General features: G+C 39.6%; 1 protein-coding gene across 1 annotated transcript in view; it reads right to left on the bottom strand.

Moving 5' to 3' along the window:
• Positions 1-12961, bottom strand: part of igsf3 (immunoglobulin superfamily, member 3) — a 125071-nt gene extending 112110 nt beyond the window's left edge. The window contains 2 exon segments of the mRNA XM_056755113.1: positions 12059-12221; positions 12830-12961. Of these exon segments, the coding sequence (XP_056611091.1) occupies positions 12059-12221; positions 12830-12961 (295 nt within the window).
• Positions 12962-24307: the final 11346 nt, after the last annotated feature.

Below are 24307 nucleotides of genomic sequence, written 5' to 3' on the forward strand. Positions count from 1 at the left end.
AAACTAGGCCAGACAGGACATTTATGTGAAACATGTGTGGACAGCAGTGGAACATGCATGTTATCGAAATGTTACATTTTACAGGGTCAGATAACAGAAAGATAAAAAAGTCTGGGGTTAGAGGTCCAAAAAGGCAAAAACATTGGCAATCCCATATATCAGTCAAATCCAGCTACATACTATAGCTTCTGCACTAAAAGGCCTTGAGTGAGCAAAGTGGTGATAAAATATGTGTGGTCTTGTACGTTTATAAATCAACCGAAGCATGAGCTTAGGATCAAATGCCCATTGAGCGCCCACACACCGTACCTTGACTCTCTTATAAACATGCCTACTGCTTGCCAGTTTTGTTTGCATCAACTAAAAATCATCTGTTCTCATACGACAGGTTGGCTTCTACGCAAATTTTAAGTAGTCGGGGTGCACCAGTCTGCCTGAAAACAAAGTTGTGTTTAAAAGGCACTGGACTGAGAGAATGAGTGCTTTGAAGAAGAACGAATCAACGGATTTGACAGTTTGCAAGTCTGATAGTGCCAATCTTGGAAATATACTTAAACTAGGTGCCAATCTTTGAGCCATTTAAACAAGATACTCCACTTCGGTACTACTTTTAACAGCTATATATTCCAGTTTCAAAAGCTGCCCATAGTTGCCTTACATGACCAATTGAAAGACCCTTCTCGTTTAAGTAGGTGGTTCTTGGCCATTGTATGCTTCAATGTAGACCAGACGTTATATTGTCAAATATTGTCAATGTGAGACTAACTGCACCCAAGATACATTCAAACCCAGCCAGTGGGAGCTCAAAGATCAGTGCTCTCTCTCCCAGCAAGGGGATATGAGCCATTCAGCCATCTGCTGACCTGCTGAGTTCTTCTCTCCATTAATAATCCATCGACCCATCTAACACTTTGCTTTTTACCGTGAAACACAAAGGTCAGAAAGAGGGGTTAACATCTACACATCTCATACACGCATTTTAAATATGTATGATCACTTTTATGTTGCAAAGACTTTAGAAAGACATTAGAAAGTCATAAATGCATTTATATGTTACAGAAAGCGCAGGTTTTGATCTTTCAAATCAGAAATTTTACTCAAACGCCAAGAAAAAACAGGCAGCTAGGTAAATACATGCTATATGTGCTTTCTCTCAAACACCATCATATGCAAAACCTTCACAACAGGCCTGTACATATGTCCTGAATTTTCAGATATGATGACTAAGTGAGTTGGCATTGAACTACTTTGTAAGAAAGGCCTCTTTCACACTCAGTACTTTATATTAAAGGTGACTCATGGGCCTTTAAATAGAATAGAATATGTATCTTCTCCAGCTATAAATGGCTGCTTTAATTACCAAAACAAGTAAAACAGTTGATAAATCTTTCAAAAAAACGATTCCTTTACAATAAGACTTAACACAACTGGATGCAAAAGCCCGTAGAGTTGCAGCTTTATTTCACGACACGACAGCAATACTTTCACAGTTTTTAGTTAATCCTGAGGCAAAGGGGGCCGTAAAATTCATTAGTGCCACAGACAGAGGAAATCGCTAACACATTTAACTTGTCAGCAGTGATACTGCATGCTTTAAATGTAGCTGTGGCGTTTATCGATCTAGATAGTTAATTTACTAGTTAATTTCATTTGAGATCAATATTAATCTCAGTTTCCACTTGCTAATTCTGCAGTATCTATAAAGAAGACGTAACAACAGTTCTGAGCTTCTTTATCTTAAATACAACCGGTTTAACCATGTCCAAACCAGATGTGATGCAACATCACACGTTTTTGGACAGTTTTTGTACTGATCAGCGATCATGGATTCAATATTTAAAAAAATTTGTGGCCTCATGTCACGTCACGTCTGGTTAGAGATGGTGTCTGCTTTCAAACTTCAGTCCTGCGCTATATTATGTTAGACGATGTTTTATATCCCCCAAAGGAACACATGAGAGTTCTTTGCCAAAACCCCTAAATTATGTGTGCTGTGAACAGGTTAACAACATCAAATTTATGACCATTGTTGCACTGCTAGGTAACTTTACCTGAGACCATTTCACAGCTGTAGTACACTGGAGAAGCAAGATAAAAACCTGACAAAAAAGTTTTTTGCATTTTAAATTGTGGTAATTGGAATCAGGACGTTTGAACATACATATTTAATCTATGTTCACTTTCCTTCAGAATCATTGAATCTCCATATGTTGTGTTCACCCTTTATGTTTGTCACTGGTTTTGCAAATATCTAACAGATAAAAAGAGCTTGTCAACTTTGACAATACAGTTCTTTATCATTTTAAAAGTACAGTCATTTTTCATTTTTCAAGAAAAAGTGAAGTTGGACATCAAAGGTTTCAGAACAGAGACAGCGATGATATGATTTGGACATTGGATATTTTGATGCTGCCATTCCACCATTAAACACAACCTCTTAAATCTTATAAAAAAATGACACACTGGTGAAAATGTATTTTAAACCCCATATCTACCTCTAACCCCAAGATCTGTTTTGGTTTGTGAGAATGTTGCTCCAGGACCAAAATGAGGTATTGATCTTGAAATATGTATCACTAGGATAAAATCTCATGAAATCATACTAAGCCCTGAGTCATAACAGAATCTGTTCATTCATCCCACGCCCATACACTGACCCGCCTTATTGCTGTCCCTTGAGTCCCCTCGTGAATTAATCATAATCCGGTAGGAGACACCCTATTTCACAGTTTCATCTATCATTACCGTGGCGTGGACATGGTAAAAAATTCAGTATTTGGGACCAGTCTACTCAACAGCGCTTTAAAAGCCCCCCCCCCCCCATCTAATTGTAATTTCCGGCAGATTCACTCTGTCTGCGATGCTGAGTGTCTAGTCTGCCCGGCCCCAGACCCCCTCCAGACACACAGACCTACTCCCTACTTGGAGCGTTTGTCTTTCCCTCCCCCCTCTCCATTACTCCTTTTGTTTGTTGAGCAGTGTGGAGGGGAAAGTGGAGGTACAACCAAAGAACACTTGTGGACCTGATAACCACAAAGCAAATACATCACACAGGACCAGGGCCTGGTCATATTACGGTTCAATATTTTTCATTCTTTTAACAATATTCAATATATAAACTCAATATTTATGTCCTTGCTCGTAAATGGCCTAAAAGGTTTTTTTTTCAAGAAGTGAAAAATTATTGAGAACTAAATAAATAATTAGATTGAATATGCTTGAAGCTGCAATCTTTAAGTTTTGCGACTATATCTCTGCTTGACACACAAAATTTCTTCACATACTCATCTTTACGAGGGTCAAGAACTGCAATAGGCATATCGCAATGGTTTTTAATAACCAAATGATTTTAGAACTTCGACAAGTTATAGTTTTAGGTCTGCAGAGAGACAAATAAACTGTACCATGTGTCCAGTGGTGTGACAGCAAAAATGTAGATAACAAAATGTTAATAATACATTCTTTTACATTATTAATGTTTGTATTTATTTATCATATAAGATAGCATATAAGAGAGATATATCTTTACTCTTAGTTATTTTCTAAATTGATGCCGTCACACCATAAAACACATTTAATCTGAAATCTCATATCACATTGGTTTGCAAGTTATCAACACTGTTAAAGAAAAAAAATTAGTATGAGAAATCATAAATGACATAATTTTGACAATTTTCTATACTCTTAACTTTAAATTATACATCCTTATTATAAGCGTATCATTGCAAATCAGACTGAGATTTTTGTTTAGTTTCAGTTCAAAAATAGTTATAGATTGAAGCTTAAAAATTAATAAAAGTGTGAATGTTCCATATTTGGCTCACAGTGGAAATGCAACGCACTGAACTTACTCATGCATCCTCAGCTAATAACAGATTTTAGCATTTAACTCAAAATGTCCATCTGTATGTGTGTGCATTCAGCACAACATTGAAAAGGCAACTAATTAACAATTAATTAGTCTCTTCTGGCAGGCTTTCTTAACAATTGTCAGTCACACTTAGCTTTTAGATGGCAGCGTGGCCAGAAAGAAAAGTAGAACCCTTCATCCTCTAATCCCACATTTCTAACCCACCATTATGGCCATCCACTCGCTTCTTTGTTCTAAAGAAAACAGACAGCAGCCATCAGACCAAAGTTAATGAAGCCCTGCCAGAATAATGACGCCGTTATTCTATCGTTTTAAGTGCGATCACTCAGATGCCTCGGGTTTGCTTAAACAGTAATGCAGAGAGTGACTTCAGAGAGTTAGCTTTTCGCCTATATCCAGAAGTAGTTCTCGGGCTCAACAGACACTAATCATTAGGGTTGGCATTGTGACTGGTGTTCAGTCACAATGCCAGAGAGAAGTGGAGACTGCTGGTGGTACCTGGGTTTTGTGAGTGTCCAGGAGCTCTGGTCATGTTGGCTCGACAAAGCAAACTTTCAGTACGTCTTCTACCAATTCAAAACCAAATTTTTCGACTCAAGACTTTCATCCGTGAAACTTGGCACAGTCCTGTTATGTTTCTGTTTACTTTTTTTTCTTACTGATAGGACATATGGCTTTCCTGAAGTGCACAAAATCTCATAGGCTTCCACTGAAAACTTCTGACTGTAATTCTTCCAAGAGCTTTAAAAATGCATCCACCAACCTTTATACAACCCTACAGCTTGTTCTGAGTGGCGTTGCAGTATCTTTACCCATCCCACAATCGAACCCACAAACTTACATTGAAAGTGTTCTTATATCTGTATAGAATAGTTAAGGGATAGTGCACCCAAAAATTCAAATTATGTCATCATTTACTCACATTCGAGTTGTTACAAACCTGTATACATTTTGTTGTTCTGTTGAACACAAAGACAGAAATTTAAAAGAATGGTTGTAACCATTCTGGGGAACTTTGAAATGCCATAGTGGGGGAAAACTACTATGGAACTCAATTGTGCTCCAAAACTGTTTGGTTTCATACATTCCCAAAATATATTTGTCTTATTAAACACAAAATAAGGGACAATTTTTTTGGGAGAACAATCCCTTTAAGAATTCAATCCATAGCTGTCAAATAGTCTAAAAGTAACCACATACAAAGTATTTACAAAGTTTCTATGTGTTAGGTCTACATAACCTAAAACATTTCTTACCCTTAGATTGCTAAACTAAAAAAATGCAAACAGATTTTCTTAAACATTCCTTGTCTGGTTATCAGATGTGCAATGGCAGAAGATATAACAGCACATACCAAATTGTCTTTGGGTGGGTGAAAGGGCTTCTGCTTGGCATTGGGGGTGTGCTGTGTGCGTGTGGGGGGCGGGGGTGCACACAATGGTGCTCAGCTGTTTGGAGATGGGGGCAGGAGGATCTGTCTTACTCAAAGGAAAATTCAAAGTCGTCACAGCTACATTTAAAGTTGGCGCTAAAGGTCCAAAATGCGGACGAAGTATTAATGTTTCCTGGTCAGATCCTCAGAGAAGGCCTAGTCTTCCATGTTACTTTGTAAGTGTAGAACAGCCAGAGGCGGGTACCAGGCATAGATCAGAACCCACTGCCAAACTCTTGTGTAATAGCCAAGAGGGCACAAATGAGTTTACCAACCCCAACCCCCTGCTGCATGTTTCCATTTTGTTTAGATCTAATCTGAGCCACTTCAGGCGAGCACACATATACAGTACCCGCGCACACAAATGCGCAAGGAAGAGACAAAAATAAACCACAAAGCCATGAAAATGCATAGAGACATTGGTGCTTCAAAGTACAATCACGAACACATGAGCCTATATAGTCAAGCAGTAGCAGCCAAGATAATGATAAACAACATGAAAGAGACATCAGACACACCTGAATTAAATGCTTTCTTGATGCTTGATGCCTCTGGCACATCGACATATCATAAAAGGACAAAAAGTAAATTATGAAACATAGTTATAGATCTAGATATAGATCTAAATGTATTTATATATCAGGAGGTAGAATCTTATAAACAGGATAAGGACCCAAACGTGAATTTCCATATACTTGGATTTTAAACGGTTACAGTCCATCAAAGAAAATCTCTTATTTGAGACAACATCGGAAATTACATCACATAAACATCTGAAAAAAATGACAAGTAAATGTGAGGGAAACTTTAAGAAGACTATTTTGAGTCATGTATTGATTAGCATTTAGATGTCAGGCTGAGAGATTACAACGTTGCATGGGTCTCGCCTGCCAGTCAAGTGTTCAGTCAGACTGCTGCAAGGCGGGTGGGCCGTGTAGCCGTTGAGATTGAGAAGACAACATTCATGTTCATAATCGCAAATTACCATCCCACACAAATAATGACCCAGGTGCATTGCCCAAACCAAACACATCTTCCAGATTCTGTGAATACATAACCTGCACTAAACAGATTTGACCAAAACCGGTCAACCTGAAGTACTTTTTTTAAACATCCCACAATCTTTAATCATAAACTATGAAGCGTAAGCCTCGCCATGCCGTGAAAAGTAAAATGAAAACATAACCATCTCCATCTGAAATGTTTACTAGAATAATTGAAGTGGAATTACCAGCTGATGTAGACAGTTCACACAGAGGGTAATTACCTGTGAATATACACAGAAATCATCTCTATGGTGATTAATAATCCTCTGAACCGTGAAAAATGAACACCATGTTACACACACGTCACACATAGGATGTATTACACAGATGACAAACAAGACCGTGGCATATACTTAGGCAAGCATTTAAAAGTCACGTATTGGCGTTTTGGGGCTGAAAGGGTCACTTTAGTGTCAGACAGCTGAGAGTCCCTCAACTACCACGACAGTCGAGGTTTTCAAAGGGCACTGATGTTCTTTCAACAACTGCGTTGCACTAGAGTGACACTCAGATGACTGAAGAGTCATAGAGAAGAACCGAGAGAGATATCACAGAGTTGGGTGGGAGGTGTGAAGAGGTTCTTCTGAAAGACAGCGTTGATCATGGGCCTACAAACATGTATTAGCAATGTATTTGTGCAATGTGTGTGCTCTACAAAAGCTTAACATTATGGTGGGTTTCTTAACTCCATGTGCAGAAGCTGAATATTGGGCATAGACAACACAGAGGTCTAACATTGTAAAGTTTTAGAATGAGCAATGCCTTTAAATGTCAGTCATCTAGTTTTCTGTTTCCACTGAGACAACCTTTCCATAACAATAACAGATTCATTTTATAGAAACTAAACTTGAATGCCACAGCATTACAGAGAATGTGTTATTCTGTTCCAGGATTACAAAATAAGGACCATAAATAAATGTTTGGTGTGGACCTTAACAGACATTACCCTCAAGATACCTAAGGACAATTTGAAAACCAACTACAAGACAAGACTCCATCAACCGAGCCACTAACTTCAGTATTAAAAGTCCAAAGGATACATTTTTTGGAGGATCTATTGACCAAAATGAAATGGAATATACATAACTATGTCTTCAGAGGTTTATAAAGACCTTACATAATGAAGCATAATTTTAATCGCCCTAGAATGAGCTATTTCTATCTACATACACCACTGGTATCCTTGCATGGAATTCGCCATGTTGTTTCTACAGTAGCTCATCCATCCATCCATCCATCCATCCATTTTCTACCGCTTATCCGGGGCCGGGTCGCGGGGGCCGCAGTCTAAGCAGGGATGCCCAGACTTCCCTCTCCCTAGACACTTCCTCCAGCTCTTCCGGGGGGACACCGAGGCGTTCCCAGGCCAGCCGGGAGACATAGTCCCTCCACCGTGTCCTAGGTCTTCCCCGGGGTCTCCTCCCGATGGGACATGCCGGGAACACCTTCCCGGGAAGACGTCCAGGGGGCATCCGAAAAAGATGCCCGAGCCACCTCAGCTGACCCCTCTCGATGTGGAGGAGCAGCGGATCTACTCTGAGCTCCTTCAGAGTAACCGAGCTTCTCACCCTATCTCTAAGGGATCGCCCAGCCACCCTGCGGAGAATGCTCATTTCGGCCGCCTGTATCCGGGATCTTGTCCTTTCGGTCATGACCCACAGCTCATGACCATAGGTGAGAGTAGGAATGTAGATTGACCGGTACAGTACCCCTACTGACAAATAGGGATGCACCGAATGTTCGGACACCGAATGTTCGGACACCGAAAATAGCAAAAACCACATGTTCGGTATTCGATATTCAGTAGCAGAATATGTGAAATGGACGGAAACGGGCTGTCTTAAAGTAGCCGGGCTATTCGTGACATCTTTTGACATCATACAGTGGTCGTGTGCACTTGTAATCAAATGTATATAGACTGTCCACATCCATGTTTAGCGATTAATTTTGATGAGGTGCAGAACTTACATCGAATGAGATGGGTGTGTAGGTGGAAATGTGAGCAGCCAAATTGCTGAAATAGAAACGGCCGTTGCTTGTTGTGCAGCGCTGTCGCGGTTGTTTAGGAAAAACCTCTGATAAAAATGGAAAGGATACGTGGCGTGTAAGCCCGCCATATGTGGAATTGGTATCGGTTTCGGCTTTATTAAGGCTAGCCTAGTGAACGTCTGGGAATGGGAACATTGTTTTTTGTGAACTCCATGCAGTGAGACTAACCTTGGATAATGAGTTCGAGTCAGCAGGAGGTTAATAAAGGCTTCAAACAAACACCTGAAATATTCTCTCTTTCTCTCTCCTGACGTCTCTTTTCTCATCCTTCTTAATATTCACCTTTAAAGTGACAGTCTGCTCTACTGCCTTCAAAAGCTTGCATAAAAATAGTGTGAAATTAGTATACTTGGGGTGTTTCTCAAATGGGACAACGATGCCTATAAGGACCCTTTTTCCTTCAACAAACATTGTGTTCAGACAAATGCGTTGCTTTTATCAACCGCTCACATGCCTGCCCAATTTGAAAGACACAATGTATATAGTCTTGATATAAGAATTAACAACAGGCCATGTAAAAAATGTATTTCCTACGAGTGAAAAAAGCTAATTACGATCACAATGTCTACGCTAAAAAATGTTTTTAAAGTTGCGTTTACCAGTTTGAGGGCCTTTTCACTTTTGTGAACCAGGTTGGTCTTTACCAGAGTCATTGAGAGAGTTGAGTCAACTCCGTTGACTTCAATGGAACAGTTTTTTCACAGTAGTGGCAGTTCATCGATGCTCTCAATAGTTCCCGGAAGTTAAAGTAACGCATTAGAGCTGCAGTTACACGGACCGATTGTGATTTACTTTTAATCCATTTCAGGCGCAAGTCATTTAATGAACAAAAAATGAATGAAATAAAGCATTTAAAGAGAATATATAACTTCCTGGAACTATATGAAGGCATCATTAGTCACGTGACACTTGAGAATTTTTAACTTCCGTGATCGCAAATCTCTCTCAAGGGCTCTGGTCTTTACGGCCTCTCGTGCTATTTCGTGAGCAGTAACAGGATAACACAGATGAGAAGAAAGGGCGATGAGGGAAGTACGGAGCAGTAAAATGAAATGAGGAACGTTGTGCCGTCCATCTTTGAAAGGCTCTGCTGTTTGACCAGCTTACATGCAAATAAAAATTAGCCAATTCGTGTACATGTAAATTTCCTCAAAAACCCTAGAGCTCTTCTCTTCTTCCATCTATGAAGACGTTCTTCACAAAAATATGATCATTTGCGAGTCAATTATTCAGGAAAGTAGAAGCCACATGGAAAGTTGGGGAACACAATGTAAACCTTATAAGCTCATCAATATTAATTTGGACAATACAAAAAACGAATGTCACGTAACCTAGGCATAATGTCCCCGCATTAAAAAGAATATCAGATCTAAGAGTCTAGTTAGTCTCTTTTAAACACAGTCCAAAGAATTATTTTTTTCCAAGCATTTTAATGCCACATCCAGGGCAAAATGATGCATACGATTTCATTTCTGCAAGTAATTCTCTGACCCAAAGCTTGCAGTGCAATAGTTGGCATGCAAGCCCACAGACACGGCTCTCAGCTGAGAACGTACATGCAGAAACAGATGAGAAATCTTTATGTGCTATGAAAGCCAAGAGTCAGCCAACGGTCCATTCTCATTCAGTACCCTCCCTGCAGAACTATGTCTCTTGTCTGGGAGGGTACGGCCATCTGTTGTGTGTGAAGAGGTAGAGAGGTCTGAATGACTATGCTAGACTGGTGATGTAAAGAACGGGGATGAAATTGTTTGGGGAGGGAAGGAGGGTATGTAAAGACGATAAATGTTTCGTCTGAGTCTGACACTAGGTCTTTCCTGTCTACACCAGTTTAAAAAGTGTTTTTCATGCAGAAAGGAAAGTGTTGATTAATGAGAGAATGGGCTGTTATATCCTGACTCTATTTATCTGCTCGTATGGGGGGGGGGCTACAGTCTCTTGGGGTTAGACTGAGTAGAGTCCAGACTCAGTGTCACATTAACCTAGTTTAAGAGCGAAACATGCTTACTGTTTCACAAAAACACTACACACAAACACAAAAACTCCAGCTGTCCAGCAGCTGGTAGTAATGTCTAGACTAGTCATCTTTAATAGACAAACCTAAAAATAATCAAACTAGCAAAGGAAAACAAAAATCCATCCATGCATCTGGTACCGGTGACTAATACACTGTTCCCTTCCACACTGTCAATCATGTCAAATCCAAATGCAAACATGACCCAATGACACACTATTACAGTAAATGACATCATACAGGTGTGTGCGGTCATGTCTAAACTGTGGGCAAACGAAGGTGTGTTGCTTTGTCTCACGTTTCGACAGTACCGTTTAAGCACCCTTGAGCTGTAGGTGAATATTTAAAACAGTAAGTTATCCAAGCATGCTTAAGGGTGAATTGTGCAGTGTGCCAAGATCAATCAATGTGTCCAATGTTTGCTTGATTTAACCCATAGGTACATCAATCTCCCGCAGGGCTTTCTAAACCTACATTAACCTGAGACTAAACCCCACTCATCTGACCAGAGCTGTTAAGAACCAGCTTGTGTTTGTCAAAGTGGGGGAAACACAAGTCAGGAAATGCATCTTGGGTCAGTATCAATTCAGCCACTTGGATTCACATTAATATTAAACAAGGATGGTTTCAGACAACGCTCACTGGATATTCCGCTTCCAAGTGCATTCTCACACCCACACTGCTTCTATACAAGAATCTATAAGGTCTTAATACATTTTATACAGCCAACAGGACAGCTTTAAAATGCATATGATCATATAGCTCAGTGAGGAAACCATCAAACCATTTTCCCTACTTTGCCATTCATCTGACATAATACAATAACTAAAACATTAAAGGACCTGAAAAATATATCAATAGTCAATTTGTCAGTTTGAGTGCAATTGACCACATCAAAGACCAAAATACTAGTAGTGCTATTCTTTTATCTTTACTTCTCTGGCTTATACAACTTGTATAAAAGCTTTAACTATGAGCATCACTAGTTACAGAGGTTGTCTTTATTCTTTCCAATATCAGGGTCATTAATCAAAAATGACACTAAACAGCAACAAGTTTTTATTAAACACAGCCCATGTATAAGATGTCCTACAATAAATGAAAAAACAGACATGCAATTCATCAGCTCTTGGTTTCCATTTAAAAGTGTGAATGATGAAATACGTGGTAAAAGCGTAACTCACCAAAAACAGCAAAGGCTATAATAAGCCATTTGATTTCCATAGTTCCCCAGATTAAGTCCTGATATCGTTACAAAATAACAAAATGTGTTTATGATAATTTACTATTCCGCACTGAGAGCTCGACCTTCAATGATCAGTCCGGATGGAGTTGTAAACGCGTACACCTGTTCGGACCTCGTCAAAGTGCGTATATACCGACTCCAACGACCGACTCTCTTCCAAGTGAGACGTATCTAGCCTGGTTGAAGGATGAATATCCAGCCTCACTGGTTAAAACGCTCGTGCGATTGATGAAACCGTTTGGTTGATGTCCTCGGATAAATAATATCCGCCGTTCACACGAATGAATCCGATATCGGGAGTTGAACGATTGCACAGCGCCTCGCAGATCTCTATTGTGCTGCTGATCCCAGCACGGCGAAATGCGCGCAGCCCACGCGTGGACGAGGAGAGGGGTGATACCAGTTTGTCCAGTTTGCGTCAAATAACCGTGGTTGCGAATTAACTTCTTCAACGTGTGGTTTCTCAGTCTGACTAATTTCTGACAAGAGGTGCAGCTGTAGTTTGTCTCTGTGAAGAGCAATACGATGATGTTGCCGCTCTCGCGATCACCTTCTGCTCTTCTCTATTGTCACACACGACACGGAATGACTCCCACGAAAAGACACTAGGCGGCCCAGCCCATTTCGACTTTCACTCGCGCGGGCTGCTGCCGGAGGATAACCGAATTCTACGAGGACCACGGTGTATAGTTTAAATATCCCGGGAAATAAATGGGATTCAGGGTTTTTGCTTACCAAATCACAGACGTATTCATTTCATTAGTATTGCTCCGTTGCCTGGATTCAGTTGTCTCTAGCGACAGCAGTTTCTGAAGCTCACTTTTGTTTGCAAATTCAGTTTAATAGGCGCTATATACATTCGTTCATTCTGCGTGTACTTTAATCCCTGTTTGTCAATTTCCTCAATTTACCTTCAAAACGCACAATTTGTTTGTTGAAACGGATATTTACAACGTTTGTAAGCGATTGTTTATACATCGGTCGTTGATTTATCCGCGTGCACCGAGCTTTATACGACTATTCTTGTGATTCGTTTTGTTATTGTATTGTTTACATACGCGACCGCAGGAGAAAAGGTCAATTAGGGCAAATGTTGAATATTATTTCCTGCAGTCCTAAGGTTCTCTTTTTAAACTAGCACTCCTCCCACTTTACCGGTAAATAAACCCACCCCTTGGCGGAACTCCAAGCCAAACCACTCCCTTTTATCCAAGTAGGGGTCTCTGCAGGTCCGAGAAATGGGCGTGTCGAAAGGTTTCTCGTTGGTCGAAGGTGCTCTGCCGTGGCATACCACATACGTCATTTCTTTTAAACCGGAAGAAGGTCGCGGTAAGGTCGGCGTCTGTAGTGCAAAGTTTGCAAACTTGTGAATTTGTGAACATAAGCCCTTAAAAACTGAATTTTTTTTCAGATAAGTCTGTGTTTTTGCTTAATTTCTTGGTAATAAAGCAAAGAAGGTAACTAACATCCCTTACTTTTTTAGAAGCATCTGTCGTTAGGTTTTGAGTCATTTTGCATGTTATTGTTTACATATAGGCTAGTAAATCATAGTTGTACTAAAAGATCGATATGCTTTTTACTGTATGACAGATATGTTGTTGCTATTCTATAGTGACACCAAGGAAAGCAATTTATTTTGAACTTTAAAAGCTAGTGCAGTAAGTGTTATTTTAGAGACATTGTACCACCCTTTAAATAATAATTGTAATTTGATTTTGACACTTAATCGGCTGTTCCTTAAATATCAGTTATTTCTAAATAGTTCAACTCCATAATTATGCAATCCCCTGTGACTTAATTTTACATAACAATGAAACGCAATATGATATTAACAAAACCCTATCCTGCTTCTTTTCGTTTTCATTTTAAACATATGTATGTGATTTAGGTAATCTTATGTTCTTATGTTAGGATTCTTTTCATTTTTAATCAAATGACATATAATACAAACACAATATTTTATTGTGAAGTATAAGATGTTTGAACAATAGAGAAGAACAATACACAGGTCATGCTCCAGATTATGTTTAACTAATAAGTACATACAGCCGGACGGGGATAGATATGAAACCCTGACCAAAGTCAAAATGATTTTAGACGAATAAAATCATTTGACCAACGATTGCCCATTATGAAATGTAACCAAAGCCAATAATATCCTGTGTTACCACTAAAGTGACAATACAGCCAGCGGGCAGTTTTAGGTGTATTTGCTGACATCAAGCTGTTCTCGGCGACGCTGACAGCCCGGTGATCACAGAGAACCTCATAACAGGTCGAGGCCACTTATAGGCCCTAGTATCCAAAGAGTATAGAGACACTTTACAGTATCTTTGTTAATCAACTGCAGATACTTGGATTCATATTTAAAATATTCGATACAAAAACACCAGGCAGCATTCGTGGCCAATTGAAAAGACTTTTCTGCACTCCCCTACCTTTCAGAATGCCTCCACCTTTTGGCACGCCCAATTCTCCGACCAGCAGATACCCCTGTCTCTTTTTACCAAGGGTAATAGCTCCCCCCTAGTTTTCAAGCAAGTCAATAAAGAAGCCATAGGTTGTTGGGTAGCCACCTATCAGCATATATTTAAAAAATGTGTATAACATAAGGCTATTATTGATGATATGACAATGATGATTTGTATACTAATTTGAAAAATACTTTTATAATGCGTTTTGTTTTGACTTTCTATGGGGGGTTGTAATTTATCACACCGGTCAACAAAATTTGGATCAAAAGAGACTTTTGATGCCCATGCTCTCAAGTGAATATCTGTGCTCTGACATTTAATACGTCTAATATATAATCTAAAAGTATATTCAAATAGTTATTATATTGTTTTAATCAAACACAATCTTATTGGCATATCATTCTTATCATCAAAAAAAACATTACTGTCTGAAGCAATTCCCAGAGGATTTCAGTAGTCCTGTTTTGGGCACCACCATTGTGTCTCTCAGCACTTCACTTCTGCATCCACAATGAAGGGCTTTTCAAAATCAATTTAAATCAATCTGACGTAAAGGTCAAGGATAAGATTTCTGTCAGTGAAAGTTGTGTTTTACTGTAGCACAAGTGATAAAAATTTTTTTTGCCATTGTTCTGTAAAGAAAAGTGATATAATCATGATTGTTTCAATATTATTATTAAGAGCAATGAAATTGGAAGGAATATTATGTAATGTTTGCATGTATGGTCTAATCTTGCTCTCTTTCAGTAATTTCAGAAAATGATTCAGAATCAGTAATTTAAACTTTTGGTAGTGTTCACTTGTTGTGTTTGACATCTAGATTAGAAGATAGATGACAAATTGATCTATTGATAAACATTTATTTGTCAGTTACCTGTGTGTTTAACTGGTGATATTTACCGGCAGAATGATGCAGAATTCCATGTCTAGTCTTGGGCACTCAGTTACAAATACAGCACCAACATTGTAAATAAATCATGAATTTATACCACTAATATTGGGCAGTGGCAGATAAAAGGCACCCTCATAAACCCCTATTACATCCCATACAAAAGCATTTCATCGGTTAATTCCCAAAACTCATATTTGTAAAATGCACAACTGAGCCATCTGCTTAATGGTTTCCTGGCCCATAATAAGGAAAACGAAAAATGGTTTCATGGTCAGTGTTTAAAAGCTTTATGCAGACTTCAAGCAGCAACTTAACATACTGTTGTTGCCTTAGGGAGATAGATTTGCTTAGGCTTTTCATCTGACTGTTGCATATTTTGCAGCACATTCAAAATGTAAATAAATCATTCATTTCCTCCTTTTGCCATGTCTCTGGGGCTCTTCTGTTAGCTCATAACGGAATAGAGCTCAAATGTGAGTTTTTATTTTTCCCTCTTATCCAGTGTGTATAACACACAAATAAAAATACACTCATATGCCTTAGAATTACAGAATGAGCCAAAATTGGGTTACTGTCTAGATTCACGGTGATAATGTGGAATATCCAATAATTAAGTATAGATTTTTTCTTTTTTTAAATGTCATGATAATCAAACATTATTATTATCAACATTTGGTACACTGTAAAAAGTTTGCAAAAAACTAGACTTAAATTCCAGATGCTAGGTTGCCAGAAACAAACTTAAAATAACATTTAGATAAAATTCAAGTAATCTGTTTTTTATGTTATTTTATAACGAACATGTAATTTGCAGTCTATTTCTGTAATTTCAAAATATGTGAAGTATTTTTTTAAAGTATATGTGTTAACACATTAAAATGTACTATGTCTTTTTTCGATTATTCACATGAGAATATATACATAAAAAAAAGTTTTTTAAAATGTACAAATTAAAGTCACAATAATTTACATGAGGTGGCTGATTTGTATCAATGATATGAATCAATTGACATAAATATTAAATACTAAATCCCCTCCCCTAACCCCTCCCCTTAACCTGTCACTGGTGTATGAATGAGATTGAACGAATAGATACGAATTAGCCAACTCGTAAAATTTGGCTTACTTTTACAAAATTATGAATTTGTGTTAAAACATCATTGAGTTTGATGGATTTTGTCGTGGTACACAAAGGGACTCAGATGCAGGTAAGGTTAACACAGTTTATTTAGACAGGACTCCACAGAGAGAAACATAAGTAAGGCATGGAACTCGGGTCCAAACACTCAGGTACACAGCTGGCTGAGAAAACCAAAATCATCAAAATCCGGGAAAGGTAAACGGGAACCAAACGGTATGGGAGAAAATAATCCAAACCGGCTCACAGATTGCCATGTTCCTACGAATATATGAAAAGGTTACGCACCAAGCACAGCGAGAGCAACACAGTTACAAAATAATTACATCGCCACAAAGAGAGCTGGCACAGCCAAGCTAAAATAGAGGGAAACACAGATGAGGAACAGGTGAGGGTAATTAACAAAGAGAGGAGGCTAAACAGGGTACCAGACGAGATAAATATACAAAGGACAAAATACAGCAGAAACGTAAAACACAAACCATAAAATAAAACAAAAGGCAAAGCCTGACAGGATTCATGTCATTCTGAAAGATTATTATCCTCTCTGTCAAGCAGAAAAGTCTATTTTAAGCCTTTACATGTATTTCCTTTTTTTGTATTGACCTGTAACCTTTTAATGGACCATAAAGCCCAATGCCTATTAAAAAAAAGGTCACGCTGTACATTTATATACTGAACTGGAATTGCTGGCAGTCAGTCTAATAATGTTCCATGAACATTCTGCAAATTCAACACTTTTTTATTGAGTCTGTGTTGCAAAGGCTCTCCTCGCAAATAAAAGTATATTTTCAAGCACCAGTTATGGACTTTATCTGACACACACACATCCAGAGTTACACTGGGGAGCAGTGTTATAAGCTAAAGTAAAATATTCAGCACGGTAATTTAAGTGCAGGAAGATTTGATGTGCTGAATTGCTCGGATGCTCACTTTCTAGCAGATTGTATCAAAACAAATTTAGAACAATAATTAAGTCTGAAACGATCTTGTTTTCACTGTTAGGGCTCATAAATCCACCAAATCATCCAAGTGCCATTGTTTTACAACCGTGGCTACTGCTATGACAATGATTATGTTTCTATAGAACACATTTTCTGTTTTCATATTTTTGTGTATTTAGCACTTCGGGCCTTGTTCTCTATAAGGTTTTCTGAAAAAAACAACGAGTTCCATAATTATTTAGATTGGCTTGAAAGTGGCATTGCCGAACCAATAGACAAATGTTAACCAGAAAGCGCATTAGGTTCATTGGCTTCACCAGAAGAAAGCTAGATGGAACTCGAAAAAAAATGAATATTTTATTAATTTGTGTTAACTTGACTCAGAGGCATGCTTTTGAATAAAACATGACATCCAGTATAAGAGGTTTGGTGAGGGAAGAACTTTTCAAAGATGAAAAGCTTGTATTAATAAGCATTAAGAAGGAGGAAGAGAAACATGCTTTGTTATACTTCTGTATCATTTTTGTTTCTCTTTTTCCAAAATGAGAAGTGCTGACAATAAAACGGCAAGGTCAATAGGACATTACAGTATAATATTTCTCATAACTGAAATAGGAGGGTAATGAAACATATGTGGCTATTCTGACATTACAATCAGATGTCAGAGACAGTCGCAGGGGTAATCCTTTCTCATTGGTGGGCTGGACAGGCGTTTTCACAGTTCCACATACTGACAGGGCTGGTGATAATATCACCTGGAAAGCAAGATATCACTTGTGATTACAACTCTGGAAGGAGATGATGTGTAAATTGATGAAATAAAGTGATTCATGACAGCTAGTGAGAACAGTGTGAGCTCCTCAAAAGAAAGGATGACAGGTTAAGCCAGACAGACCGCCTCCGATTTAGAGACGTCCAATGAAGTTAGCCCTTATTTTGACTGTGCTTTCTCTTTGAGTAAAAATCAGAGCGGGACCAAATAGAATTTAAATGGTTATACATTGTTTTAGCAGAGAGATAGAGAGACAAAGAACAAATTAGTAGTTTAACCACTGTGCATAGACATGTCATCTATGATACAAAATAAAACAGTAAAACAGTCTTCCATGCAGACACCTGGACTTGAGGGCAGAACAAAAGCAAGGTGAAATGACATGTCATTAATACAGAGGGATGTCAAATAGCTACATCTTTCTGGAAATCAAATATTCATTGTAGACTTTTAATGTTAAGTATTAACATAAAATTACAATGCTTTACTAGTACATTTCCTCATTCAGTGTTAAAGAGTACGTAGCATGAGATCATGAAAATGACATTTCATCCAGTCTGTTCTGTTGCAGTGTTTGAAAGTAAGCTGTCTGCCAAGTTGTAAGTCCGAAGGTGAATAAATAACAAAGTTATTTGCTTGTAAAAATGGGAGTCGACTCTGAATCACACAAACGAGACGTGGAATAGTTCACCTAAGTGTCATGGTTTCACCTCTCCTGGTCAGGTATTTCTTGGTTTAGAGGTGGAATCATACAGAATCCTTTGTTTCATGTGGGGAGAGATGTTTTTTGACCTTGTGGTCTTCCATACTCTCCCCGAGTCGCGTCATCGTTCCTACCCTCCTGTTTCCTAGTTTGTGTTAATTAGCTTACCTTGATTGTTTATCCCTTGCACCTGTTCCCTCTTGGTTTCTCTCCCTATAAGAGTCCTCATGTTTCATTGTCCTGTGCGCGTTCATTGTAAGTCTTACCTTGCCCGTGTCTTACCTTGCCCGTGTCTTACCTTGCCCGTGTCTTACCTTGCCCGTGTCTTACCTTGCCCGTGTCTTACCTTGCCCGTGTCTTACCTTGCCCGTGTCTTACCTTGCCCGTGTCTTACCTTGCCCGTGTCTTACCTTGCCCGTGTCTTACCTTGCCCGTGTCTTACCTTGCCCGTGTCTTACCTTGCCCGTGTCTTACCTTGCCCGTGTCTTACCTTGCCCGTGTCTTACCTTGCCCGTGTCTTACCTTGCCCGTGTCTTACCTTGCCCGTGTCTTACCTTGCCCGTGTCTTACCTTGCCCGTGTCTTACCTTGCCCGTGTCTTACCTTGCCCGTGTCTTACCTTGCCCGTGTCTTACCTTGCCCGTGTCTTACCTTGCCCGTGTCTTACCTTGCCCGTGTCTTACCTTGCCCGTGTCTTACCTTGCCCGTGTCTTACCTTGCCCGTGTCTTTCTTTCTTACCTTGCCCGGTTGAAGTCACCAGTTTTCCTTGTACCCTTGTTCCTGTTTCCGGTTACCCTGAGTTCTAGTAAGTGTTAGTTTAGTTTTGTATCAAGTGTTTGTGTTCTTAGTTTAGTAAGTCAGTGTCCTTGTCTTTATTTATATATATTACCCTGTATTGTTTTCCCCCTCGTGGGTTTTGTTTTGCCTCTTTGTAAAATAAATTATCTGTTAACCCCGTCATTCCTGAGTCCTGCCTGCAATTGAGTTCTCCCTGCATTGTCTTCCTTGCAGTTCATGACACTAAGTATCTACGTCACTGCCGCTTATTTCTCCTCCCCCAAACACTGTCGCTCGTTCGTGATCTGTTTATCATGTCTAGAGCCTGTGTTCTACGGTGTGAAACTAAGTCCATCTTATTTCAACTACCAAAGAAAGAACGTCTGAGGAAAAAATGGTTACAATTCATTTTTCCAACGATGCCAAAGGAGTATAACCCCATGGTTGTACTGTGCACGCGTCTTTTCACCGAACATTGGTTTAATAACCTTGGCGTGTTGACTGCAGGGTATGTGAAACGACTATCCTTGAAAGAGGGGGAATACAAACTCTTTTTGGACCTGCTAGCTCCACCGAATCCCATGGAGTTTGTTGTGGTTTAGCGTCTTCTTCCTCGTCAGACTCGGGCTCAATTGGTACGGTAAAATCGCTGCCACCTCTAGCTACACATATAATATACATGACATCCAACCACATGTAAACCGTAATCCTGTAATTATGGTAGGCGTTCCATTTGCGACAAATGATGAATGCGTTTGACCAATAACAACAGACTACACCATCTGACCAATCACATGACACAAGGTTAGCGGGTAGGCGGGGCCTAGACGGATGAATCGCGAAACGAATCATTTGAGAGTCAGTCAAGAAGTAAGGTACAAATAACTGCCTATTATTACGACATTATAGTGTTTTTACACCTTGCATGTACATAAACTTGTTGTTGCACACTCCATAAACCAAAGTAGGAACTAATAAACCATATGCTAGGTACTCTTTGAGTAAAAAATCATAAACGTGTGATTTCTTAAGGCTAAGATTACATATTACACAAACTTGTCATATGAAATCTTTTAATGACACTATGCTATGATTCCCTTAGGCGTTTTGGACTTAAAACATCTTTGAGAGATAGCTAAAAGAACCAGAAAATTATAAAAAGTTGTTGTATTTCCATGGGATCCCAATAAGGGAAATGTAGTTCTTTCTGATCCTAAAATATATGGCAATCGAGAAATATATACTACCATTCGCAAGTCACTTCCCAATCTTTACTTATATGTTTTTTCCACATAGGTCATTTTAAGTGTTCAGATGTCTTAAGATCATAAGATTTTGAACATTTCCGTCAAGTGGTCCAGTGGATGAAATTTATCGGCATCTAGCGGTGAGGTTTGCGAATTGCAACCAACGGCTCAATCCACCTCTCCCAGAGCTGATTCTTCAAATAGGCAAACTATGCTAGTTGAGGAGGGCCCCTGGACAACCAAGGGGCCTCCTTGAGAACTATAAGTTACTATAATGTAAACAAGACGCGGATTCAACTTGCCTTCAGAGGGTTCTGTTACAAACTTTGCAGGAATCATTTAGAAATTTTCTTTTTAATACATAATTCTTTTCATTACTGTGACATACTCGGACAACTTGCAGTGCGTGCAGGTGATGATATCTGCATAGTGTGAGGATGCATCTTACATATGCCTTCGATACAAAGCTATCCGTCTGTAGCGGAAAAACGGTGAAGCAAAAAGAAAAAGAACAAGTTTGTGTTTTGTTCATTTTTAAAGTCTTTTTTAGTTTGATCAACTTATGGAACTACATATTTTCAAAACGGTTGGTTTGACTGGATGTTCGATAGTCATGAATTTAGGGACCTTCTCCAAAGTTATTTAAACATTAATATTCTAACTTCAATTGCATTTACAGGGAATATCTTATTCACATAACCAGCTGTACAATGTTCATGTGAGTCTCAGCTATAATGCACACGACTGTATTTCGTTTGCCCATGATAATATGTAATTTTTGTGTTATCACATTTAGAGAATAATTTCTATAGATAATAAAGTTTTCTATTTGAATGCTTTATTCATGTGCTGTGAATGTTTTATTTTTGTTAAACACTCATTTGATTAATAAAAAGCTAGATGGTTCCAGAGCCATATGTTACTTTATGTAAAAGATTATTTACACGTTAATCAAAATGTTAATTTAATTTATATTTAATTGTTCTTAAGGTCAGTTTTAAGGTTTACAGATCTTACAGCTTTCATTCGTTTAAGTGAGTCAATTGATTTATCATTTTATTTGTTATCGGTTATAGTTGTGCTCATCTAATTGGAACTATTATGACAAGGGTCCCTCACAAAGGTTTGCTAAGGGCCCCCAGACATCTAAGATCGGCACTGACTCCTCCCTTAAGCACTACGGTGGCTGACAAGGGACTAAGAGGCCGTTTACACAAGACCGTTTTCAACTTAAAATGGAAAAGTTTTTATGCGTTTTGTCCGCTCATTTACACAAAAACGTCACTTAGGGGGACTGAAATGCAAACTTTTGAAAACGGATCTTAAAGTGCAAGATTTTGAAAACAACGGCATTATCGTTTCCGTTTAAACTCTAATGGTGATATCATACGCATGCAGATTATGTGTTCAGTCTGTAGGCATGTAGCCTGGTAATACCAAACTCTCCTACTTCGCATTGCTTTGAAGATCGAAATGGCTTGAGTCCGGAATGGCTTAATTGACAAACCGTTTTCTTTCTTGTGGGCAGGCGCTGAAGTTTAAAATCATTGGTGTACCTGAAAGCCAATCACATAACGATGGTTATGATGTATGTTATGCGCCGGCTCAGGCACTTTGAACTTCTGCTGTAAACACAGGTATGCGGCGAAAAAAAAATTATCGAGCGAAATACCGGATTGAAAATGGCTGTGAACGACTTTAAGAGATTATGTGAAGTAAATCTACGCATCCACAGTACAATAAGTGCATCTAAACTAACATTTGACAGTGGAGACAAACAAGAACATATTTGCAGCCCAACTGTCAAAGTTAGGATTAGTTCTGTTCAACACAGGTCTTTGTTCATTTGGAGCCGGAAATTCTGCAAATTAATTGCAAGATCACAGCACGACATGGAAATATTCAAGGATTGGGAAAGAAAGGAGACACTAACCTGTCAAAAGGGTGCAAGTTCAATCTCAACAAATAAAAGAGCACGAAATACACCCTCTAAAACTCCAAGGACCATAAAAAAGGCCATGAACTTCCCATCACGGAGCAGTGTCACTGAGGTAGGTTAAATCACAATTATCGCCATGCCGGATTTTGGTCCCCCCAGTTGATAAATTAAACTTTCCCAAAACCTGTCGGGAGTAGGGACACAAAATTACCTACATTCAAAAGGTGAACCAAAGACTCTTCTTGTTTGGCCTTCAGTTGGCAAATGCCGGGAATATTCCCGCAACAGAGCGAATAACATCCCTTGTCTCAATGTCCTATATCGTTTTAGATTTCCCTAACTACAATCTTAAATTAGGCGCTTAGTGTCTACGTCTCAGCTCGCCCTCTGTTCACTGGTTGGTCGGCTGGTATGGAGCCGGAGATAAACAGGGAGATGGTTTGTAAATCGGACTGAGTACAGAAGCGAAATGAAATTGATATAATAATGACAAAAAAAATGACAATAAAAATATCAATAATGACAGCCTACATGCTGCATATTTGTGCCGCGTGACATACTTATTATCATTTCTCCAGCAAAAAGTAGATTTACTGCACCACTACAACCAGCGGAGACATAGTATTTATATGTACACTAATATAAACACACATTCTCGCCGACAAAGTGTATTAAAATCACTTTTAGATAAAAACAGTGAATTCTGATGTGTGCAAGCATGTTTTTTTTTATAGTGCAACAGCACCAACCACTTGCCTGGGATGCATAATACAGCGCTAGTATTCATTTTTGCTTTATTCGCTTAAAGCCACGGGCGAAAATAATCAGGTTGAACAGAAACAGGTGTGAACTAATTAACTACTAACGGAACAGATGAGGGAACACAGCCAAAACGGGAACACAGAACTAAACCAAAACATAACAGAACTGTGACAGTTTGCCCCCTTCCGGAAAGGCACGTCCTTGCACACACAAGGATAGTCCAACAGAGGAGGGAGGGTGGGGGTTCAGGAGGGGGACGTGGAGCAGGAGAGGGGCAAAAACAGAAACGAGTCCCGGCATAAGTCCATGGGGGCGTGGAGGGTGGTAGGAGCCAATGGGAAGCCAGGAGCAGGAGGAGCTTGATGTTGGTCCAGAGACCAGCCAGGGTGGTGGCCCACAGCGGAGTCCCTGGAGGGAGATGCCATGATGGAGATAAGAGCTGGTGACAACAAGGGGCCGACTGCCGGAGACGACAATGGTGGAGAAGTGGCCCAGGGTGTAGACAAGCACACGGAGAGTCAGGGTGACACAGGGGATCCGGAGGGTCAAGGCTGATCCAGCAGCTCAGGTGGGGATCCGGATAACCGCAACAGAGCCAGAGCGACCAAGGATGAAGGTGGTGCTGGAGGGAAAGAGAAGGCTGACAGAGCCATTGGGGCGTGGTGACGAGGTGTAGCCAGAGGATTCCTGAGGAGGCGGACGGTCGATGACTGGCCAAAGCATACCCGGAGGGACGGGGGAGGCTGGTGGAGCTGGTTGGATGACGGCTACGGTGGATATGAGGGAGGCAGGTACCAAGGTGTAGCCAATGGGTCGGAGGATGGAGGCGGAGACATGCAATACTCCAGCCACCAAGGTAGCTGGCGGCTGGAGATCCTGAAGCTCATCCAACCCAACAGCTCTAGCATGCAGAGTGTGAGCTGAGGTGCTTTCAGGTGTCAGCAGACCTAGGGCTGATGGACAGGCTGTCAGCAAGAGAGGAGGCGGAAGGGGGAGGCTAG

Source organism: Triplophysa dalaica, chromosome 8 (genome assembly GCF_015846415.1).
Source record: "Triplophysa dalaica isolate WHDGS20190420 chromosome 8, ASM1584641v1, whole genome shotgun sequence".
Lineage (NCBI taxonomy): Eukaryota > Metazoa > Chordata > Actinopteri > Cypriniformes > Nemacheilidae > Triplophysa > Triplophysa dalaica.